The sequence below is a fragment of the Helianthus annuus genome, chromosome 5 (assembly GCF_002127325.2).
Source record: "Helianthus annuus cultivar XRQ/B chromosome 5, HanXRQr2.0-SUNRISE, whole genome shotgun sequence".
Taxonomy (NCBI): Eukaryota; Viridiplantae; Streptophyta; class Magnoliopsida; order Asterales; family Asteraceae; genus Helianthus; species Helianthus annuus.
Window position 1 is genome coordinate 46,341,360 of NC_035437.2, and position 25,665 is coordinate 46,367,024.

A 25,665-nucleotide genomic window follows, 5' to 3' on the forward strand; every position below is an offset into this window, starting at 1 on the left:
AACATAGTTTCTTTGAGGAACTTGTTTGTTTATTGCTATACTTCATTTTTCTTTTTCTTTTTTTTTGATAAGGGATGTCACATGAAGACCGAGCTTTTTACTAAAATAAAGGGTTAAAAATAAAAAGGGTTTTGGTGGGTAAAGGGTGTTTGTTTTGTGGATTTAGAAACGAAAAGGTTTAGGCACAAAGGGGTTAACTAGGGGGATTTTGGGTAGGTGATAAAAAATGAAAAGTAATGGCGTAGAAAAGAAAAATGGTTAGTCCTAATGCCTCCATCATTTACTTACTTGGGTTTAAGTTGGTAAGGACCGGGAATGTATCGTCATGGCAAGTTCTAGAGTCGTAAGAAACCAAGCGGCTATTCACACAAGAAACGAAAAATGAGCATTTAATTTAAAGATGTATGCTTTTATGCTCAATAAAGGCTCAAAACTCACTTTTTGTGGGAATGGGTTTTTAATGTGATCAAGTATATATAATCAAATTTTAACTAGATTTGTCATCTCGTTTCATAATTTTCTTATGTTGGTTCTTTTTATCACGACGCTATCGGTTGTAAATTTGTAAAAATATAACCTTTTTAGAACTTGTTAATCCCAAATTAAACCAAGACAAGTAAAAAAAATGAAAGGTTTTTGAAAAATTTTGGGGTAATTAGTGGTTCCAATAGAGTTTTGTGTAGGGCTTGTTATTAGGACTTGCAAAATTCAAGGTTTTAGCACCCCCCCCCCCACACTTAAATTACACATTGTCCTCAATGTGTCCCAAAAATAAGTTTTTAGGTTGATTGAATGTGTAAAAAGGTGTTAAAAACAAAATTTTATGTTACTGGGCGTCTGGACACGGTCCCGTGTTGGTCCGGGCACGGCCCCGTGTTCAGATTGCCAGTATCATAATTAACAGAAGGCTGGGCACGGGGGCGTCTTCAGTGAACATGACCCCGTGTCCAATTTCCTGAATTGGGCATTTTCTGCAGAACCTTGGGCACGGGGCGTGTTGGGCTGAGCACGACCCCGTGCTGAACTTGCTATAATGAAGAAAAATTGTCGGGGGGCTCTATTTTTATGCATGGGGTGTGGGTTCAAGTTTCCCTTAGTAACCTCAATCATTCCGAGTGTCTTTAATCCATTACAACATCATCCAAACACCATTTAATACTTAAACACCATCATTCACTAAAGAGTGAATTACATTAGTTCCTAGAAAATAAAAGCATAAACTAAATCTAGATAAGTGGATCATGAAACACAAGGAATCTAAAACCACAAAGAAGTCCTAGCCTATAGTTTATTTTAAGAGCAAAATTTCCGAAAAAGATAATTTTCTCGGTTGAATGCGGCTTGAAGAACTTCTTCTCCGGGAATGGCCCCTCATACATCGTTGAGCCATTCTTCTATATCCACAGAGAGAAGAAAGGCGGGCTCATTGGCATCCTCGTTTTGAGGGGGTGTGACTTCCACCAGAACCTCTTATAAGTTGTCAAGAGGAGGTTCCGTGGGGATGCCATCCCACCCGGTGGGGTTAATGACTCCTTGAGCTAAGTTCCAATCTCCTTGGGGGATGATTGCTTCCATGGGAGGTGTTACAAGAATGTTCAACCTTTGGTGCAAGAGATTGATTTCTTGGAAACTGTTTTCTAGCCCCACCGTGAGATAATTAATACGATCGATTAGGACTTCTTCTATGGGTGTCATTTCATCGAGAGCTTCCCGTAGTGCCATCACATAGTGCACAAGAGTTGCTTCGATTGAAGGCCTTCGTTCCCTACAACTGTTCCTTGAATGTGCTGAAGAGGTTCCACTATTCTGGCTCGACATTCTACGAAAAACAAGTCAAAAAGAGTTCAATTTAATGAAACAGTACCTCAGACACGGCCCCGTGCTCGCTGAGCACGGCCCGGTGGCCACCTCTCTACAGGTTTTTGAAACAAGGAATCTTGGAGCTTTAAATTATTTTTCCGACTTTTGAAGCATTTTTAAGGAGAAATAACTTAAAACAGTGTTGTAAAACTGATTTTTGACAAGATTCCTTGAATAAAAACCTAACAAATATCACAATAAAGCTTGAAACCATGGAGATTTCAAACTCTAATGGAAGTTTTGAGGAGAAAAAGAAGAAGAAGTCAATGGACAAAAGTAGAAAAGACAAGATGGTTGTTGAGAACCTTCTTTAGAATATACCTTGTATGGTATATGTGAAGATCCCACCAGATCTTTGTCTTTGGAATGGGTCCAAGAGTGAAGGAATCTTGCTGCATTTATAGAAAACGACAGCACGCTGGACACGGCCCCGTATCGGCTGGACACGACCCCGTGTGCAGACAAAATTCTGACACTTTTTGTTCGTATTCTGACCAAAAGTCAGAAGGGAATCGTTGGGTAGACACGGGGGCGTGCTGACCTGGACACAGCCCCGTGGCTAGAAGTTTTTATGAAGTTTTGTCTATTTTAAGGAGTTTATCCGGATCGGGTGGTTCCAGACTAGACGGAACAACACCGAAGTGCCTGAGATACCTAAGTTGCCCTAGTTTTAGACAAGAACGCAAGAGGTTATCGGAAAGGGTGATTCCTAAGCTAAATACCGGTGGGCAAACCCAACCTTTATTTCCCTTATTCGGGCTCTCGTTAAACAAGGTATATGTCGAATCGCTCAAGTCTATGTATGCATCATTGGAAACCGATGGGGAGTCCTTCACGACACAATCGACACAGGGACGACTATCGCTCAAGTCCTTGCAAGAGTTAGATGTGATTTTGGGAGCAACGATGTTGTTATAATCCGAATGCGATCTCAATAATTCTCCTTGATTGTCGTCTTGTTGAGATGAATTAGTTATATCCATGTCAAGTTCTTTTATCCATCGGAGAATTAGTTCTTCCATTTGAAATCATTCTTCAAGAATCATTTCATCTAGAAGGGATGATTGAGAGCATTCGAGAGAGAGATAGAGATTGTTTTTACTTTTGCCCATCTTAAGGCTACAGGAAAACAATGGGTCTATATAGTGGGGAATGTAATTTAAAAAATAACATTTTAAATCTTTATGAGTTCCGCCACATATTTGACACCATGTACCATAAGAGGAGCGAAAGTAAAAATGATCAGTATCACTCATGTTTGCCTCAGAAATTACCAACCGTCGGGATCTTACGGTTCTGTTTTCAGTATCTGAAACTTGGGCACGGGGGCTTGTTTAGTGGGCACGGTCTCGTGTTCAGCTACTGTCTGACTTAAAGCAGGATTGCTAGTACCAAAGATTGGGCACGGGGGCGTGTTCAGCGGGCACGGTGTGGCACCCGAGGGAATCCACAGTCATCCTAGTTTGTCATTTCACTTTAATCCACAGTCATCCTAGTCTGTCATTTCACTTTCTTGGGACTACTTGTCAAATTTCGGGATGAAATTTCTTTCAAGTTGGGGATGATGTGATAACCCGAGTTTTCAGGTTCCTTCCTCGACACGTTACTTGTTTCACATTATCTTCTCATAATTGTTTGTGTTGTAAGTGATGCATATTTGATTAACTGTTGATACATACTTGACTAACTGTTGATGCATATTTGATGAACTGTTGAACTGTATTTTCATGATTCATTGCGTTGTAAAATGTGCTCCTTTGTGTTATGATAAATGAATTGCCTTAATGTTTGGTGAATGAATGAAAGCTTATGAACTGTGTAGATTAGATAGACTTAAAACCTGTAATCCCACTCGACGAAACACTAGACTCTCATCATCACCTCCGTGCGACGAAACATTACCCTTTCGTCACACCCTTAGCGACGAAACACATATTGATGAAACACTTATTGTTTCGTCGAGATGGGAGGGTGATTCTCCAGGAGAGTTTCTCCAATAAGGGCTTCAGCCCAACCCATTTCGTGGCCCAACTGTGTAATGTTATAAGATGTAAACGAAAACCCTAGACCCTCATATTCTTGGTGGCAGTTTCTCCTCCTCCATCTAATCGTGCATCATCTTAATAGCCTCTCTTCATCCATTGAAGCCATATCTCTTTTATCTTAGCATACTTGTCGGCCCTGCATTTCAGGTTAGTGTGTGATTATTCGTTTAAATCTGATTGCTTTGTTGTTGTTTGACTGTGTGTGATGATTGTGATCTATGTTATGCTAATTAGGGTTTTGGCAGTTTATTCATTTAACTAATTAGGCTAGAACTTGCAAGATAATGATTCTATGTCTTGTAGTTATTCGTGATCACTGCACAAAATTGATGATTATGTTTGTGGGATTATTATGTTACTTGTGGGCTACGTATGTAAATCGGTGATACGAATATGTGTTTGATGATAATCTGGTGATCTGAAGTCTGAAACTTGATTGATTGATTAATAATGGCAAATGATCGTATTGTTATGATCGGAACAGTTGCAGTTAGGGTTTTGTGGGAGCATGTAACTTGTAATGTGACGAAACTATCTTGTCGACGAAACACCCTGGAGTTTCGTCACCTGGCTGTCGACGAAAGTTGGGGAGTTTCGTCAACTTGTCTCTCGACGAAACATGATGTTTCGTCGGCTGTGTATCAACTAAACTTGGGTAATACGATGAAACATGGGTCCTTCACAGTGAACTAGGTTGACTTTTGTTGATGAATGACTATGCTAATAAAACCATGATATATACTATTAATGATGACTAACTATGACCAAGAAGGCATGACTTGGTTTTCATGTATGGCACATCCAACTGTTAGGCATTATTACGAATCATCCATATAAAGTATGGAATTGAATGAGTTTATTTAACTGCTATGTGCCATTTGGGAATCACTGTTTGAAATGCATACTGTCATTTATAGGTGAACCTTGTGAATGTAAACTAACATCGCGTACATAAATACCATAGGTTGTGACTGTTTAAGTGTGAACAAGTAATTAATCATACCGAGCAAACCTAGGTGAGTTCACTGCTCTTTTTCCAAGCATGCGTCCCGGGGAGGGACATCTGGTAAACGTTCCGGGGAGGAATGCTGGGTTTTGGGATGTTTGTTAATACTCGCATATCTATCAATCAAGTCCCATCTACCGATTGTTGCCGAGGAGGCAACGGGATATTAGTTAATAGCGCTATTTAGGCTTGGCAACCTCACACTGCACCGGGGAGGTCGGGAGTGAACTAATGATCCCAGTCTTGACCATTGCTTTGATAGAGGCAATGGGGTTTGGGCAAAAAAAACTTTAAGCCATCAGCGGTAAACGAGTTATTACAACATCAAATCATCGAATATGTGAAACGTTTTAATCTGGCAACTGGTATCTAAACATGTTAACAAAACTTTGAACTCACCAGTGTCGTCTGATACACTTGTCTGCATGCTTGCAGGTCTGTAGATTTATATCATGGAACTTGCTGTCTGGAAGGTTGGAGTGGTCATGGGTCGAGATACATGGAATCGTAACACATGACTAGTAGTTTACGTATGCGTGGTTTATGAAACACTTAACAACTGGGTTATGCTTCCGATGTGTAAAATGAATTATATGTAACGTTTTGTAACACTTTATATTAATGGATGAAAGTTTTATTTAAATATATTTATGAGTTCAATGTGATTGGTGGCTAAAGATCCTGGTACGTCACTCACCCTGCGGTGTTTCCGCAAGTGGTATTTTGGGGGTGTGACAGTTTGGTATCAGAGCCACTGGTTATAGTGAACTTGGTTTTAAAAACGTTTTTTTAAACCAAACTATAACCGAACAGTTCTAAAAATGTGAATACGACCATGACACTCAGCTCCAGATTGCAAGGTTCGTCTCTCGTATACTCATTGTACTGCATAACTAGTGAACACTTACATATGATATTGCATGTGATTGCACGTTTAGCACAACAGTATGAATTCTTGTATTACTTGCATGTGTTATGTGACTGATAGGGTGGTATTCCCTAAACATTCATGACTTACGTTTCGTGATGCTCTTTGTTTGCTACTCGAGTTTGAGGAACCATTGGACATGAGTTAGGAGGAGCTGAGATGAGCATGCAAATCACAATATTATTGTGGGTGCACACATAATAATAATGTGGGGTGCATGGGAGTCCCAGTGAGGCTTAACAAGTGAAAATGGGGTTCCGTTCCGTTATTTGATCGATGTGAAATATAACAAATCTATGGGATTCATAGAAGTAATTGTCTTTTACTCGAATGTGATCTTTGCACTCCTCTCTGAATTCTTTCGAATCTCGATGCTATCGAGTATTACCTGAGCACCCATATAAAAGCCTAACAAACTGTGTAGAATGTTAGGTGCTCGTACGAACGTCCCTGAGATGGATGTCTCCGCGTCAAATGATTGGTCTATACCTTCCCCACCTATCTTTGTTTGTTAGAACCTAGCGCGTTAACGTCTTAGACCCTGAAGTGCGATCACTTCTGCAACGCTCGGGAAACATATCGTGTAATACTCAGTCAACTTGCAAGAACGATGGATAAGAGGATGAGTGTAGTGCCGTACCAACCTTAGTATTAGAACGACCTTGACTACCGGCAACGGACACCAGCAGGCTGACTTCAACCAAATCCTTAACCCTAGTCAGCGACTTATGGGAGTCAGCTCCTACGGAATAATCGGGACATAAACGATGACAACTGACCATGGTGTGGAATGTGTAACTGCCAACACAAGGAGTAGCGCCTTAGGACGTGGCACGGAAATGTGAAAAGATGGACCCTGTCTCCGTTTCAAGCAACGGCATGAGAGGCAACAGTCATAGCGACATCAAGGTACTCGTAATCATAGCCTACCATATGGAAACAAGGGTGACTTCGACAAGGATCGACTGTTGTTAAGTCAAAATGTCAACGACCAAGGGAACGATAACAGTATTGGGAAATCCACGTGATCGTAACAACACTGGTAGTGGTGCTTGTGGAAGGGCATTTAGGATTGGCGTAGGTAGGCATAATTGTCACACCCTAGCTTTGCGGAAGCGTGGATAATTTGGTGTGACTTCTTAATACCATAGCTTAATCATAACAAAGCTATATGAATTAAAAACATGCAAGGATCATCCATTAAGTTAAAACCGAAAATACCATAACATTGTTTTAACGGGAAACACCCTAACAACCATAATCTTGTTCAACAAACATTACAACTTAAACATAACATAAACACAGTTTAAGGACTGTGACTTGTCCAGGAAAGAGTCACATTCCCTAAACCCCGGATGACCTTGGAAACTAGTGCAGCGGGAAAACGTGCCATACCATGCCAGATCTTTAATTCCCAGAAATACATGTAAGTTGAAAAATCAACAATAATGTTGAGCGAGTTCATGTGTAAGTGAGTAAATAAACCTTTGTATTTATCAAAAATCCTGGTATGTAGCAAATAAGGAAAAAGAGATCACCAATGGTTTGCAAGGCCATTGACATGTGTGAAGTGCAAGTAGGAAGACTCAAACCTAGCGGATTTTGCGTTGGGCACAAAGTCACCCCGAGGTCCGTTATGCTGGGCCTGGGGCTGGGCTCGCTACACCCAGATAGATCTACCGCTACTTTCCCTCGGTCCTACAATGAGGATTAATGGCCTCAAGTTGCGCCTACCCACTCACATGATCTAAGTAGTAACCCTCCTTACGCTAACCATACCATGTATAAAGTACTCGTAAATAGTAACATGTATTTCACCCCCGCAGTTTAGAAAACTGAAAACAGTTAAGAGAAAAGGGGGACATGAACTCACAGTCAGTGCGTCTCTACCAAGTACTCCGAATGTCAGCTGTGCGACGACCTACATGTACTAATTCTATTAGACGGATGGCCGTGCCTTAGCTTTATAGTTTAGGTTTTTGGGAAATAGTTAGACAACTATTCCGTGTTTATATTTTGCATGTACTTGGTAGTTAATCTCCTTCCCAAGGATGGGGGATTTAATACATGTGCGTTCAAATTATAATATTAAGTCTCACTTAATATATTTTCATTTCTAATTCCAAATATAAATATTTTCTCAAAAATATTATATTTCCATTTCACATAATTTTTCCCAAAAATAATACGTTGATAAAATATACGTTCATAATCATTTCCGTATAATGAGTAAGTTACGTTTTAGTAATCGTGTGGTAATAATAATTACCGTTGTAACTTATATGTTTATCGTGAAAGCGTTCGTATTATTTTGGATTCGTCAACGTTTGTAAATATTATTTTTACTCTAAAAATAATATTTATGTATTTTCACAAAATAATCATAAACAGTGTGGTGAAAATATATTTACCGAATATATATTTATCACGTTTAATTTTGTGAAAATCCCACCTCCGAATATTTGTAAATAAAGTCGTGGCGAAATACGTTTTGAAAGCATATCAAAAATAATTCTAACACTTGTAAATAATTCTAAGTGTTCGGTTTTTAGAAAAATTTCGCCAGAGTTTCCTCTGTAACTGGAGGTGGCCACGCTTTCAAGCGTATCATTTTCTTTTACAAAATCACTTCAACACTTCTTTAATCAATCAATCATTTTCCAACACATCAAACTAGTCGATAAGTATGTAAATTGCATAATCGTATGAACTTGTAGTTTTTCCGAAAACTATAGTGTAGATCCCGTTATATTTTGTGGATCTTTGTATAAAGTAGTTTAATCTCGTAAAAACCTCGTTTTTAGAATAAATCTATCTTTACAACTTCCCGTCATCTTTCACAAAGATTGTTATTTTGTCGGATCTTTCATTTCACAAGTGTTTATACACTTGTGGTTTGTAATAATCATACTTGTTAGTGTGTTATTCGACTTTTAGAAGGCATGATTTTCTCGACACTTGGTCCTTTGAAAATACCACTTGCAGATACGTAGATCTGTTAGTTTTAAACACTATTTTACAAGTAAAAATACTTTTACACAAGTTCATGTTTCTCGTGTGGTAGAGTTTCACCTTTTAACCCTTGTACCGTCCGAAACAAGCTTATGTCAGGAATATTTTCCTCATATTTTGGCACTTTATTAGTTAGCCAGAAGCTAGTATGTTAATAAAAGTGCTGTGGCTTGTGCTTAGAGTACGTTTTAGGCATATCCAGTCATTATATCTTATTCCTAGAGACGCAGTTCTACAACCCTTGTATCCCTACACTCACTATGGGTGCAGTAAAATATTTCTGGCTCATATAGGCCTTAGAGGCAGTGTCTGCCTGATGCTGGCTTTGTCAGCATGTTCAATAGGTTATCCGTTCTAATGCTACTGTGCTTTTGTGCATCATGTTTGTCACTAGAGTACAGCATGTAAATAATGTAGTGACAGTATGTAAAGTATGATGCAGGAATATACAAGTACTAGAAATCAAGTAGCAGTTCATCAGCAATTTCAGTTAAGCACAGTAATTAGGCAGCAATTAATTATTAATTAAATCGTACGGATACCTGGTTTAGTGAGGGTTGTCACATTCTCCCCCCGTTAGAAAAAGTTCGTCCTGAAATTTTAAGTTCTGCTTGTAGAAGCAGGGTTCTCAGGAAATAGGTGGGGGTATTTCTCTTTCATTCGGTCCTCACGCTCCCAGGTGAATTCAGGACCATGTCTAGCATTCCAACGAACTTTGACGAGCTTGACACTGCTCCGGCGGGTCTTGTTTACTTTCCAATCCGTGACCTCAACAGGTTCTTCAACGAAATGGAGCGTGTCGTCAACATGAATTTCGTCGGTGGGAATGGCAACGGTAACTTGTGTTGAACTCTTCTTCAGATTGGATACATGGAATGTATCGTGAACACCATTTAGTTAAGCAGGTAGATCCAACTTGTATGCTACTAACCCGATTCTCTTCCAAGATCTTGAACGGTCCAATATACCTTGGATTCAACTTCCCACGCTTCCCAAAGCGTGCCACACCCTTCCAGGGTGATACCTTCAACAAAACCATATCACCAACCTCAAACTCTAGAGGTTTCCTGCTTCGATCTGCGTAGGCTTTCTGCCGGTCACGAGCCGCACTGATGCGATCTCGTATCTGTGCGATCTTATCTGTGGTTTCCTGTACCATGTCAGGACCAACCAACTGTCTATCACCTGCGTCAGACCAATAGAGCGGTGATCTGCACTTGCGCCCATATAAAGCTTCGAATGGCGCGGCACCAATACTGGTGTGGTAGCTGTTGTTGTATGAAAACTCAACCAGAGGCAAATGTTTATCCCAGCTACCGCCTAAATCCATAACACACGCTCTCAGCATGTCCTCCAACGTCTGAATCGTCCGCTCACTTTGGCCGTCGGTCTGCGGGTGAAAAGCAGTGCTCAGATTTAACTTTGAGCCAAAAGCTTCCTGGAAGGATTGCCATATCCTCGATACGAACCTTCCGTCTCTATCGGAGATGATCGAGAGAGGTACTCCATGGTGTGTAACAATCTCTCTCATGTAAATTTCAGCCAATTTGCTCGTATTATCCTTCTCTCGGATAGGTAGGAAGTGTGCTGACTTCGTTAAGCGGTCCACTATTACCCAAATAGTGTCATGGCCTCTTGGCGTTCTTGGCAACTTCGTAATAAAATCCATAGAGATTTGTTCCCATTTCCACTTGGGAATCTCTGGTTGCTGCAGAAGTCCCGAAGGCTTTTGGTATTCTGCCTTAACCTTGGCGCATGTTAAACATTGGCTCACATAAATAGCAACATCGCCTTTCATCCTAGGCCACCAATAGTAATCTTTAAGATCCTGGTACATCTTATCCGCTCCAGGATGGATAGAGTACCGCGACTTGTGAGCTTCATCGAAAATAACCTTCCTTAAACCACCAAACAGAGGAACCCAAATCCTTTTCTCAAAACACAACGTTCCTTCCCTGTTTGGTACCAATAACTTCTCCATCCCACGGAGATACTCTTCTTCAAGGTTTCTTTCTTTGAGAGCTTCCTTCTGCGCGGCACGAATGCGCAGAGGAAAGTTGGTTCGAATAACCATCTCCAAAGCCCTAACCCTTATGGGCTTGATCCTCTCTTTTCGACTTAGGGCATCGGCGACCACATTCGCCTTCCCTGGATGGTACTTAATCTCGCAGTCGTAGTCATTCAACAGTTCTACCCATCGTCTTTGCCTCATATTCAACTCCTTCTGGTTGAATATGTGTTGGAGGCTCTTGTGATCTGTGAAGATTGTGCACTTCGTACCATAAATGTAGTGTCTCCAGATCTTCAAAGCAAAAACCACTGCGCCAAGCTCCAAATCATGCGTGGTATAGTTCTTTTCGTGCACTTTCAGCTGTCGCGATGCGTAAGCAATAACCTTTTGGCGTTGCATCAACACACAACCCAATCCTTGACGCGAAGCGTCGCAGTATACCACAAAATCATCTGTACCTTCCGGTAGAGCTAAGATTGGCGCGTTGCAAAGCTTTTCTTTCAATATCTGAAACGCTTCTTCCTGTTTGATTCCCCAATCAAACTTCTTATCCTTCTGCGTGAGGAGCGTCAATGGTTGAGCGATCTTTGAAAAGTTCTCGATGAACCTTCGATAATAGCCAGCCAAACCCAAGAATTGTCGAATCTCGGTTGGCGTCTTTGGCGTTTCCCAATCCTTGATCGCCTCGATCTTGGTGGGATCCACGTGGATTCCATCTCCGTTTACCACGTGCCCAAGGAATTGCACTTCTCTTAGCCAAAACTCGCACTTAGAGAATTTGGCGTATAGCTGTTCTTTCTTTAGTAGCTCCAGAATGGCTCTTAAATGCTGCTCGTGTTCAGCCTTCGTCTTTGAATAAATCAAAATATCATCGATGAATACAATCACGAACTTATCCAAGTACGGCTTACAAACTCGATTCATCAAATCCATGAACACTGCAGGTGCGTTTGTCAACCCAAACAGCATAACGAGGAACTCGTAGTGTCCATATCGAGTTCTGAAGGCTGTCTTTGGGATACTCTCCTCCTGTATCCATAACTGATGGTATCCAGATCGAAGATCGATCTTTGAATAAAAGCTTGAACCTTGTAGTTGGTCAAACAGATCATCGATTCTTGGCAGGGGATACCTATTCTTGATCGTCAGCTTGTTCAACTCTCTATAGTCAATGCACATACGGAAACTACCGTCCTTCTTCTTGACAAACAAAACTGGAGCTCCCCAAGGCGAGAAGCTCGGTCGGATAAATCCCTTGTCTAACAACTCTTGAAGTTGCGTCGACAGTTCTTGCATCTCAGACGGAGCAAGTCTGTAGGGTGCCTTAGCCACAGGCGCGGCGCCTGGAACTAAGTCAATGTGAAACTCCACTTGCCTTTGTGGCGGCAAGCCAGGCAAATCTTCTGGGAAGACTTCTGGGTATTCCCTCACGACTGGGATGTCTTCGATCTTTGGCTCAGCAGCCTTCTTATCTACAATGTGTGCCAGAAAGGCAGCACATCCCTTCTGCAAACACTTTCTTGCCTTCAGGCAGCTAATAATCCTCAACGGCGTCTCACGCTTCTCTCCGTGAACAACAATGGTCTCACCATCATCGGTCGGGATTCGAACGACCTTCTCATGACAAACTATCTCGGCCTTGTTACTCGATAACCAATCCATCCCTACTACCACGTCGAAGCTTCCCAACTGGACTGGTAGTAGATCTAAAGCGAACTCGTGTTCTCCCAACTCGATTACGCAACCTCGAATCACCTCCTTAGCTTCTACTAACTTCGCATTCGCCAATTCAATCGAGTACGGAATATCTAACTTACTAGCGGCTAAACCAAGCATACTCTTAAATTCTAACGACACGAAGCTATAGTCGGCACCAGTATCAAATAAAACGGATGCATAGCGTTGGTTTACAGGGAACGTACCAGTGACAACATTGGGATCCTGGCGCGCTTCCCTTGCTTCTATGTTGAAAACCCTTCCGTGGGCTTGGTTCAATTCCGGGCAATTCCTCTTGTAATGCCCAATATCACCGCAGTTGAAACATCCGGGCCTCTGCCCGTTTCCACCATTGTTTCCTGCTTGGTTGTTTCTCTGATTACGATTCATGGCGCCCGCTTGGTTTGCATTATTGACCCGATTCCCATCACCTCCATTATCTCCTTGTGGGCGGTTCCCAGTACCACCACGGTTATTTCTATTCCCAAATCCTCCTTGGCCTCCCCGGCCAGCACTAGCCCAACAAGAATCCTTTGAATGGCCAGTCTTTCCGCAAGCTTCACATACTTTTAGCCCGCAACGACCAGAGTGATGTCGTTGGCATGAGTTGCACTTGGGATGTGTACCCATATATCCCTTACCTTTCCTTCTACCACCAGCTGTATCCTGAGCTGGCGCGTTCTGCTCTCCTTTCTTAACCACCACCCCAGTGCCCTGCTTGAAGTTTGAAAACTTCCGTTTGTTCCCTCCAGATGACTCCACATGAGTCTCCTTCTTCTTAGGCTCCACTTCATCAAACTTGTTCAAACCAATTGCCTCCTCTGTAAGAGCCACGCTCAAATCGATGGCTTCAGTGATAGTCGCAGGTTTGGAGGAGGTCACCATGCTTATGATTTGAGGAGCTAATCCCCAAATGAAGCGTTCAATTCTCTTGAACTCAGGAGTGACCATGTAAGGTACCACATGCGACAAGTCGTGGAATCTCTGAACATACTATGCTATCTTTGGGCCTTCCATTTTTAGATGCCAGAACTCGGTCTCCAATCTCTGGATTTCGGCGCGAGAACAGTACTTTTTGCGCATGAGTTCCTTCAATTCGGTCCATGTCAGCGCGTAAGCAGCAGCTTCGCCAAGTGTCTGTACTTGCAAGTTCCACCAGGATAGGGCTCCATCCAAAAATAGCCCAGAGATATAAGTGACTTGCTGATCCAATGCGCATTTGCTCATGCGAAGAACGGATTCTGTTTTCTCAGCCCAGCGGACAAAAGCGACGGCACCTCCGGTGCCATCAAAGTTTACGGGCTTGCAGTCCAAGAACTGTTTGTAGGTGCACCCATGAGGTGGATTGTTGTTGTTGCCAGTGTTGCCAGAGTTGCTTCCACTCATTCCTCCTTGAGAGGCAGCATATTGAGCAATAGCTGCAGCAATGACTTGCTGTAGTTCGGCCTGGGTTGTAGGCATTTGCTGCTGTTGACGTCTTGGCGGCATCTTCTAAAGATGTGTTTACGTCGGTCAGGCCATAGTAAAGCGTACGTAAATAGTAATAGTAATAGCACATAACATCTCATGTTATCAATACTTCACAAATACTAATCACACAACATCCCATGTCACAAAAATATACACACAACATCCCATGTCCTAATAATGTAAATAAGCAATCAAACGAATCAAATATGATGAGAATACTGCGATTGCCATATATATCGAGACCACAACGTAAGTATATCAGTACATCACTGTGTCATACAATCATTAATCAACTAGGGGCTACATCACCCCTGTCCAAAAGCTATATCAAATCAGTGTCAAATACATCAAATACATCAAGTATGTGTCAAAAGTCAGTATCATCATGTAGTCTCCAAAATGCTATGCAACCAAAAGCAATCGCGGTCCTCTCACCAACGCCTACACAAGCAGTACTAATGAGCTCTATATAGATGGCGGTGGAGGAGGGGGAAAGTAAGTGTAAAGCAAGCGACGTAACTGGAGCCAGTCCTCCTCCATAGCTCGCTGAGTACGGATGACAGAAGCAACCTGCTGCTCTAGTGTAAAGAGGCGAGCAGCATAATTTGGGGGTAATGATCGACATGGCTGAAGAGGGGAGTGTATCTGACCATGGCATGAACATGGTGGCAGCTGAGCTCTCTCAAGCTCCTGGAGACGCTGCGTATGTGACTCGTGCTGATAAACGAAGGACATCAAAACGTCCTCTATAGTGTGTCCCACATGAAATGGATGGTAAGGATCAGTAGGTGGCATGACTGGTGGTGTCGACCAAAGCAAAGGCTCACTGGTGGGGTCAAACGGTGCCACATGAAACGGTGAAGTAGAGGGTGGAACAGATGACATCTGGGGCATGAAGGGGCTAGACATCGGTACGTGCCCAAAAGGATGGGCTGAAGAACCCTCTCCAGGCCTCGCTGGAGGTACAAACTGAGGAACCTGAAAAGAAAAATCAATATGTCGTGTAACAGGGATCTGAGGGGGCAAAGATGGAACATCCTCATCAGCAGGTATCCAACCGTGCTGTGCATGCTCATCCGGTGGATCCATGCTCATCAGGCTCAAGTGGAACGAGATCAAATGGGGGAGCAACGACGGGGTGAACCGGTGCAACGTGATCAACAGGATGGTCAACTGGTATATCAGCAACAAAAGGTGGAGGAACAACAGGATCGACAGCAACAACATGATCACCCTCCAGATGATCATCAACAGGCGGGTCAGCTAGAACAGGCTCAACTGGGATGCCAGCATGTACGGGGTCATGCTCGGGCAAAGGGTCTAGAGCAGCTGCCTGCTCAGGAGCCAAGGCAGGCTCATGGTCATCAAAAGCCATCTCGAAATCAAACTCGGGATCAATAGGATCAACTGGATCAGCGGGATCCTCCATGGGCTGGTCCATCGGGATAAACTCAATATCATGATCCGGGTCGAATCCCGGAGGAAAAATGGGATCAGAATCCTCTATGTCATCATGGTCAAATGCGAAGCTAGGAATAGGTGCAGCAGAGGATGCCTGGTCAGGATCCGAGTCGTGTGCAAAGTGCTGTGCGCTCACCTCGTGAGAAGGTGCGGATGCCACAGACTCAAAGGAGTCTTGGACCGGTGAATGTGCGGGTGAGTCCTCGGCAGGGGCATCAGCGATCATCAGTAGATCGCCAGCAGGAAGTAGGGCTGCGTCCGGGATCTCATCCTCGATAGGCTCATCCTCAAACAGATCGATATCGCCGTCAGCCTCGGCGTCAAGTAGTAAGTCATATGCGGGATAGACGGCTAAAGGTATAGGAGCCGGAATCACTACTAGAGGTAGGTACTCAGCAGGAGGGCCATCTGCAGGCTCATCAGCACCCTCGGGTAGTGCGAAGGGCTGGAAATCGTCATCGTCCATGCTGGTAAAATCAGATGTATACACCTCATGCTCCGAAGATGGGAGGTCATCAGATATGATAGGTCTAGGTCCGGTGGTGTCCGAGTCACCAGTACCGGCTGAGTCCATGAGTCTGTAACATAGACACAAGTATGCACAAATAATCAGTCATACAATCAAATAATCACATAAGTTACCAAGTAAGATATCACATAATTCTCCTAGTCCCACTAGCCTCCCAGCCTCCCAGACTGCTCTTCCTAGTCCCACTAGCCAATTCTCCCAGCCTCCCAGACTGACTCCCTAGTCCCACTAGCCAATTCTCCCAGCCTCCCAGACTGATTCCCTAGTCCCACTAGCCAATTCTCCCAGCCTCCCAGACTGACTCCCTAGTCCCACTAGCCAATTCTCCCAGCCTCCCAGACTGACTCCCTAGTCCCACTAGACAACTACCTCGATCTATTAGATCGAGCCTCGGCCTCCCAGACCGAGCCTCAGCCTCCCAGACTGAGCCTAAAAATAATAAATAAAATGCGCTCAACATTTGTTTATAAAAAGGTTTTGGATCTGGACTTAAGTGGTATGCAGTAAAAATGTTTTCGTGAGAGCCCTAGTGATCATAGTCTAGACTCGAGAAGGAATCCTAGTTCGCTATGATCAGAGCTCTGATACCAAGCTGTCACACCCTGGCTTTGCGGAAGCGTGGATAATTTGGTGTGACTTCTTAATACCATAGCTTAATCATACCAAAGCTATATGAATTAAAAACATGCAAGGATCATCCATTAAGTTAAAACCGAAAATACCATAACATTGTTTTAACGGGAAACACCCTAACAACCATAATCTTGTTCAACAAACATTACAACTTAAACATAACATAAACACAGTTTAAGGACTGTGACTTGTCCAGGAAAGAGTCACATTCCCTAAACCCCGGATGACCTTGGAAACTAGTGCAGCGGGAAAACGTGCCATACCGTGCCAGATCTTTAATTCCCAGAAATACATGTAAGTTGAAAAATCAACAATAATGTTGAGCGAGTTCATGTGTAAGTGAGTAAATAAACCTTTGTATTTATCAAAAATCCTGGTATGTAGCAAATAAGGAAAAAGAGATCACCAATGGTTTGCAAGGCCATTGACATGTGTGAAGTGCAAGTAGGAAGACTCAAACCTAGCGGATTTTGCGTTGGGCACAAAGTCACCCCGAGGTCCGTTATGCTGGGCCTGGGGCTGGGCTCGCTACACCCAGATAGATCTACCGCTACTTTCCCTCGGTCCTACAATGAGGATTAATGGCCTCAAGTTGCGCCTACCCACTCACATGATCTAAGTAGTAACCCTCCTTACGCTAACCATACCATGTATAAAGTACTCGTAAATAGTAACATGTATTTCACCCCCGCAGTTTAGAAAACTGAAAACAGTTAAGAGAAAAGGGGGACATGAACTCACAGTCAGTGCGTCTCTACCAAGTACTCCGAATGTCAGCTGTGCGACGACCTACATGTACTAATTCTATTAGACGGATGGCCGTGCCTTAGCTTTATAGTTTAGGTTTTTGGGAAATAGTTAGACAACTATTCCGTGTTTATATTTTGCATGTACTTGGTAGTTAATCTCCTTCCCAAGGATGGGGGATTTAATACATGTGCGTTCAAATTATAATATTAAGTCTCACTTAATATATTTTCATTTCTAATTCCAAATATAAATATTTTCTCAAAAATATTATATTTCCATTTCACATAATTTTTCCCAAAAATAATACGTTGATAAAATATACGTTCATAATCATTTCCGTATAATGAGTAAGTTACGTTTTAGTAATCGTGTGGTAATAATAATTACCGTTGTAACTTATATGTTTATCGTGAAAGCGTTCGTATTATTTTGGATTCGTCAACGTTTGTAAATATTATTTTTACTCTAAAAATAATATTTATGTATTTTCACAAAATAATCATAAACAGTGTGGTGAAAATATATTTACCGAATATATATTTATCACGTTTAATTTTGTGAAAATCCCACCTCCGAATATTTGTAAATAAAGTCGTGTAACAGGGATCTGAGGGGGCAAAGATGGAACATCCTCATCAGCAGGTATCCAACCGTGCTGTGCATGCTCATCCGGTGGATCCATGCTCATCAGGCTCAAGTGGAACGAGATCAAATGGGGGAGCAACGACGGGGTGAACCGGTGCAACGTGATCAACAGGATGGTCAACTGGTATATCAGCAACAAAAGGTGGAGGAACAACAGGATCGACAGCAACAACATGATCACCCTCCAGATGATCATCGACAGGCGGGTCAGCTAGAACAGGCTCAACTGGGATGCCAGCATGTACGGGGTCATGCTCGGGCAAAGGGTCTAGAGCAGCTGCCTGCTCAGGAGCCAAGGCAGGCTCATGGTCATCAAAAGCCATCTCGAAATCAAACTCGGGATCAATAGGATCAACTGGATCAGCGGGATCCTCCATGGGCTGGTCCATCGGGATAAACTCAATATCATGATCCGGGTCGAATCCCGGAGGAAAAATGGGATCAGAATCCTCTATGTCATCATGGTCAAATGCGAAGCTAGGAATAGGTGCAGCAGAGGATGCCTGGTCAGGATCCGAGTCGTGTGCAAAGTGCTGTGCGCTCACCTCGTGAGAAGGTGCGGATGCCACAGACTCAAAGGAGTCTGGGACCGGTGAATGTGCGGGTGAGTCCTCGGCAGGGGCATCAGCGATCATCAGTAGATCGCCAGCAGGAAGTAGGGCTGCGTCCGGGATCTCATCCTCGATAGGCTCATCCTCAAACAGATCGATATCGCCGTCAGCCTCGGCGTCAAGTAGTAAGTCATATGCGGGATAGACGGCTAAAGGTATAGGAGCCGGAATCACTACTAGAGGTAGGTACTCAGCAGGAGGGCCATCTGCAGGCTCATCAGCACCCTCGGGTAGTGCGAAGGGCTGGAAATCGTCATCGTCCATGCTGGTAAAATCAGATGTATACACCTCATGCTCCGAAGATGGGAGGTCATCAGATATGATAGGTCTAGGTCCGGTGGTGTCCGAGTCACCAGTACCGGCTGAGTCCATGAGTCTGTAACATAGACACAAGTATGCACAAATAATCAGTCATACAATCAAATAATCACATAAGTTACCAAGTAAGATATCACATAATTCTCCTAGTCCCACTAGCCTCCCAGCCTCCCAGACTGCTCTTCCTAGTCCCACTAGCCAATTCTCCCAGCCTCCCAGACTGACTCCCTAGTCCCACTAGCCAATTCTCCCAGCCTCCCAGACTGATTCCCTAGTCCCACTAGCCAATTCTCCCAGCCTCCCAGACTGACTCCCTAGTCCCACTAGCCAATTCTCCCAGCCTCCCAGACTGACTCCCTAGTCCCACTAGACAACTACCTCGATCTATTAGATCGAGCCTCGGCCTCCCAGACCGAGCCTCAGCCTCCCAGACTGAGCCTAAAAATAATAAATAAAATGCGCTCAACATTTGTTTATAAAAAGGTTTTGGATCTGGACTTAAGTGGTATGCAGTAAAAATGTTTTCGTGAGAGCCCTAGTGATCATAGTCTAGACTCGAGAAGGAATCCTAGTTCGCTATGATCAGAGCTCTGATACCAAGCTGTCACACCCTGGCTTTGCGGAAGCGTGGATAATTTGGTGTGACTTCTTAATACCATAGCTTAATCATACCAAAGCTATATGAATTAAAAACATGCAAGGATCATCCATTAAGTTAAAACCGAAAATACCATAACATTGTTTTAACGGGAAACACCCTAACAACCATAATCTTGTTCAACAAACATTACAACTTAAACATAACATAAACACAGTTTAAGGACTGTGACTTGTCCAGGAAAGAGTCACATTCCCTAAACCCCGGATGACCTTGGAAACTAGTGCAGCGGGAAAACGTGCCATACCGTGCCAGATCTTTAATTCCCTGAAATACATGTAAGTTGAAAAATCAACAATAATGTTGAGCGAGTTCATGTGTAAGTGAGTAAATAAACCTTTGTATTTATCAAAAATCCTGGTATGTAGCAAATAAGGAAAAAGAGATCACCAATCGTTTGCAAGGCCATTGATATGTGTGAAGTGCAAGTAGGAAGACTCAAACCTAGCGGATTTTGCGTTGGGCACAAAGTCACCCCGAGGTCCGTTATGCTGGGCCTGGGGCTGGGCTCGCTACACCCAGATAGATCTACCGCTACTGTCCCTCGGTCCTACAATGAGGATTAATGGCCTCAAGTTGCGCCTACCCACTCACATGATCTAAGTAGTAACCCTCCTTACGCTAACCATACCATGTATAAAGTACTCGTAAATAGTAACATGTATTTCACCCCCGCAGTTTAGAAAACTGAAAACAGTTAAGAGAAAAGGAGGACATAAACTCACAGTCAGTGCGTCTCTACCAAGTACTCCGAATGTCAGCTGTGTGACGACCTACATGTACTAATTCTATTAGACGGATGGTCGTGCCTTAGCTTTATAGTTTAGGTTTTTGGGAAATAGTTAGACAACTATTCCGTGTTTATATTTTGCATGTACTTGGTAGTTAATCTCCTTCCCAAGGATGGGGGATTTAATACATGTGCGTTCAAATTATAATATTAAGTCTCACTTAATATATTTTCATTTCTAATTCCAAATATAAATATTTTTCTCAAAAATATTATATTTCCATTTCACATAATTTTTCCCAAAAATAATACGTTGATAAAATATACGTTCATAATCATTTCCGTATAATGAGTAAGTTACGTTTTAGTAATCGTGTGGTAATAATAATTACCGTTGTAACTTATATGTTTATCGTGAAAGCGTTCGTATTATTTTGGATTCGTCAACGTTTGTAAATATTATTTTTACTCTAAAAATAATATTTATGTATTTTCACAAAATAATCATAAACAGTGTGGTGAAAATATATTTACCGAATATATATTTATCACGTTTAATTTTGTGAAAATCCCACCTCCGAATATTTGTAAATAAAGTCGTTGCGAAATACGTTTTGAAAGCATATCAAAAATAATTCTAACACTTGTAAATAATTCTAAGTGTTCGGTTTTTAGAAAAATTTCGCCAGAGTTTCCTCTGTAACTGGAGGTGGCCACGCTTTCAAGCGTATCATTTTCTTTTACAAAATCACTTCAACACTTCTTTAATCAATCAATCAATTTCCGACACATCAAACTAGTCGATAAGTATGTAAATTGCATAATCGTATGAACTTGTAGTTTTTCCGAAAACTATAGTGTAGATCCCGTTATATTTTGTGGATCTTTGTATAAAGTAGTTTAATCTCGTAAAAACCTCGTTTTTAGAATAAATCTATCTTTACAACTTCCCGTCATCTTTCACAAAGATTGTTATTTTGTCGGATCTTTCATTTCACAAGTGTTTATACACTTGTGGTTTGTAATAATCATACTTGTTAGTGTGTTATTCGACTTTTAGAAGGCATGATTTTCTCGACACTTGGTCCTTTGAAAATACCACTTGCAGATACGTAGATCTGCTAGTTTTAAACACTATTTTACAAGTAAAAATACTTTTACACAAGTTCATGTTTCTCGTGTGGTAGAGTTTCACCTTTTAACCCTTGTACCGTCCGAAACAAGCTTATGTCAAGATCCATGATCTTAACCAAACCGGGTTAAATGGTGATCCGAGCTACCACAACGTAGATCGGGCCTAGATAATCACAACTTACAAATACTACAACTTTTACACAATTATTATGCTTTTAACCAACAAGATTCATGTATTTAGTAGACTTTAAAGATTCAAAATGCAAGTTTCCGACTTTTAACCGTTTGCAAATCTTATTAACCACCTTAGATTAGTTCAAGTATGAGTTTTAAGTGTTATACCTCTAGCTCGAGGCTAGGGAAGAATCTATGCGAAGAAGTGGTGGATAAAAGCAAGATAACGAGGTCCTTCACCTTCCGTTAGCTCCAAGACTCCTTATGCGTGACCTTGAACACTTGTATGATGTTGGAATGGAATGAACTAAACTCGAAAATGGATGTGGAGGGGGAGGGGAGTTCGGCCGAGAGTTAGAGAGCAAGAGGGAGTGTGTGTGAGAGTTTAAGTGGTGATCTTATAGACAAATTCAAGTTCATCGTCCAAGGGTTATTATGTTTTCTTGATATGGGACAACCATAATATTTTAATCAAAAGAAATCAACTCTTGTCCCCTCTAGTTGGCCGATTTCAATGGGGGGGGGGTAAGCTAGTTCAAATCCAATCAAATGGTTAGAGCTTAGTTAAGTTAAACCAAGTTAGATTTAGGGTTAACTCGGTTAGTTGTAAGTAGTGTTTTAAAACGAGTGTTAGGGTGTTCAGGGACCCTAACTGGCTCAGAAAAAGACCAATATTGTTAATGTCAATATTTTTATGTTCCGGGTATAATCCGGTTGTTCGGTTGGATAGAAATCCGTTAAAGTGCTTAAATAAGCTATTAAAGTGTCGTTAATAATATTTTTAGTGACACAACTTATTTCTCAAAGTGTCAGGAATATTTTCCTCATGTTTTGGCACTTTATTAGTTAGCCAGAAGCTAGTATGTTAATAAAAGTGTTGTGGCTTGTGCTTAGAGTACGTTTTAGGCACATCCAGTCATTATATCTTATTCCTAGAGACGCAGTTCTACAACCCTTGTATCCCTACACTCACTATGGGTGCAGTAAAATATTTATGGCTCATATAGGCCTTAGAGGCAGTGTCTGCCTGATGCTGGCTTTGTCAGCACGTTCAATAGGTTATCCGTTCTAATGCTACTGTGCTTTTGTGCATCATGTTTGTCACTAGAGTACAGCATGTAAATAATGTAGTGACAGTATGTAAAGTATGATGCAGGAATATACAAGTACTAGAAATCAAGTAGCAGTTCATCAGCAATTTCAGTTAAGCACAGTAATTAGGCAGCAATTAATTATTAATTAAATCGTACGGATACCTGGTTTAGTGAGGGTTGTCACAATAATAACAACATAGTAGCTTGCATGGGTAGCTAACCGCTTCGTTTCGATTCCATTTAACCCTGATGCTTCTCGAAACCAAACCTGTTATGGAACCGGCTGATGGCAAGCCAATTGAAGCCTTCTATGTTCATTGGGATAAATATACCTTGAGGAAGGAAAATTTTGCGTCACTTATACTTTGAAGTGTCAGAGTGGTGTAAGGGTTAGCATCATATTAGCAATGAAGGCCAGAAGTGTCTACGAAGGGATTACCCCGCAACGTTAGCAACCGTTACTGATGTTAAGGCTAAGGAAAAGAGGATCGAGGGTCCACCAATTGTTCGTGATTCCTCCCGGCGTGCTACACGAGGAGCTTTTGGACTTGCTTCCACAACTGTTAGGCAGAATTTCAGTTTGACCTCACGCCAGGGGCAACTCTGATTACTTTTACTCATATCGTCTTGCGCCGCGAGGGTTGCAAGAACTATCTAATCAACTTCAGGAACTGTTGGACAGGAGTTTGTCGGACCTAGTTTTTCGCTTTGGGGAGCCCCAGTTATATCCGTGAAGATAAGCCTTTTTGTATGTGTACTGATTATCCAGAACTCAGCAAGGCGACAGTCAAGAACTGTTTGCCTTGACCATTGTATTGACAACCTGTTGACTAGTTGCGAGGGTCAAGCTCCCATTCGAGGATTGGCTAACGAACGAGCCCTCGTCAGAGGGAAGTCCAAGGGGAGGATGTTCCTAAAACGGCATATCAAACGTAATACGGCCAGTGCGACCTAGTACACCATAACCATTGGGTTAATCAACACACCAGCAGTTTTATGGACCACATGAATCGACCGTGTTTATCGACGACGTTTTGGATTATTTCCAGGAGAAAGGAACATCATGGACGGCATTTGAATCTTATTTTAGAGCTCCTGAGGGAAGAGCCACTCCGCGCGAACTCTTGTTAAATGTGACTTCTGGATTCGAGAAGTGCATTTTTGGTCATGTAATCAAAGAAGTGGGAATACACGTAGATCTCGCTAGGATCCCTTCTGTTAGAAACTGATCGACGCCAAAGATCCCTTCAAGGACACAGCAAATTCTTGGCCTCACTAGACACTATCACAGATTCGTCACAGGATTTTCGAAGATCGCGCAGCTTAAATCTCTTTAGCACAGCAGGGTGCTGTGTTCGTGGAAGGCAAAACAGGAGGACGTCTTTCCAGCTTTTGAAACCCAACTCTGCAATGCACGGAGCATCGCTTCTATCTGAGAGTAATAAAGATCTAGTGGTATACCATGATGGTCAGAATCAGAGTCCCAGTTACGCGCCGATGCAACATGAAAAGGTGACGACTTACATAATGGATTTACGAGGAGGAATGACACGACACACAACTTGCGGTGGAAACCGTGGTCTTTGGATTTAAGTTGGAGCCATTACTTGGACGGTACCGGATGCACTACTTAGACTGATCACAAGGGCCTCCTGTGTACCCTGGTTTCGAAAGAGCTAAACAAGTGATGGCATCGCTAGAAGAAACTATTGAATGATCTCGACTGTGAAACTTAGATGCATATGGATCTCGCAACACACCAGCGACTCTAACCTGTCTGATTGGATTCGCTCTGTTTAAAACAAAGCATTGAAGGAAGAAAATTTTCAAGCTGGGTCCATGCGGGGCATGGAGGAACAACTTTTGGCAAGACGGACGATATTCGCTACTGCATGGAACGATTATGGGTCTCATTATACGGCAACTGGGCGGAACTTGTATTGAGCAAAGCTCACCGACCTCGATATTCTAGTCGCCTGGATTTGATGAGAGATATTAGGATCTATAAATCTCGTACTGGTGATTGGGCAGGAAGGCCCATCTGGTGATATAAGAGTATAATGTTTGACTTGTGGAAAAGTTAAGGTGGAGTATCAGCAACCAGAAACACCCATATGGAAAAGAGAACAGACTACCGTGGATTTTGTCGCTAGCCTACTTACAACTCGAAACAGAAACTGGTATCACCTGGGTGATCGTTGATTATCTCGCGTAACCAGCACACTTTATTGCAATCAAGGAAATTGATGATTCGTCACAACTTGGGAATGTTCCTTTGAGAGAGGCGGCTTCTAGGCACGGGGTGCCAACTCCTGTATCTCTGATTTTTGATCTATACCTGAATTATGACCTGAATTATCGTCGTAGGGCAAACGGTCTGAGTGAACGAACAATCTTGACACTCGAAGGCATGCTGCGAGCATGTTTGTGATTGCCTTTGGCTGAGTTCTACCATAACAGTTACCATTCTAGAATTCAGGCAACTCTGCCTGAGGCATTGCATGGACAGTAACGCTAATCTCCTTGTGGAATTGAGGTGGGTGACGGAGGTCCAGGACTTGTGCTCGAAACTCTTAGGAAGATCGTTTGGACTGGAAATCACTTGGCGGCAAAGCGAGACCGTCACGAAAGCTGATAAGCTTAGGAAACACTAGGAGCTCGCTGTAGGCGAACGTGTCATAATTGAAAGTTTCACCCTGGGAGGGTGCGGTATGCTATAGAAAACGTGGCAAGCTTAGTTTATGATGCGTTGGGACATTCGGATTTCTGGAACGAATCGGTAGCATGGCTCACAAACTCGAATTAACTGACGAATTGGATAACGTTCGCGACGATACTTATGTCTCGAATCTAAGGCAGTGTTTGTCCAATGAAACGCTT

At 42.5% G+C, this 25,665-nt stretch overlaps 1 protein-coding gene across 1 annotated transcript in view; it reads right to left on the reverse strand.

Moving 5' to 3' along the window:
• Window positions 1–1,470: 1,470 nt before the first annotated feature.
• LOC110943139 (transcription initiation factor TFIID subunit 11-like) overlaps window positions 1,471–25,665 on the reverse strand; it is a 29,590-nt gene continuing 5,395 nt past the window's right edge. Inside the window, exons 4-5 of the mRNA XM_022184895.1 lie at window positions 6,166–6,227; window positions 1,471–1,819 (exon numbers count right to left, since the gene is read on the reverse strand). Of these exons, the coding sequence (XP_022040587.1) occupies window positions 1,471–1,819; window positions 6,166–6,227 (411 nt within the window). The remainder of the gene's footprint in view (window positions 1,820–6,165; window positions 6,228–25,665) is intronic.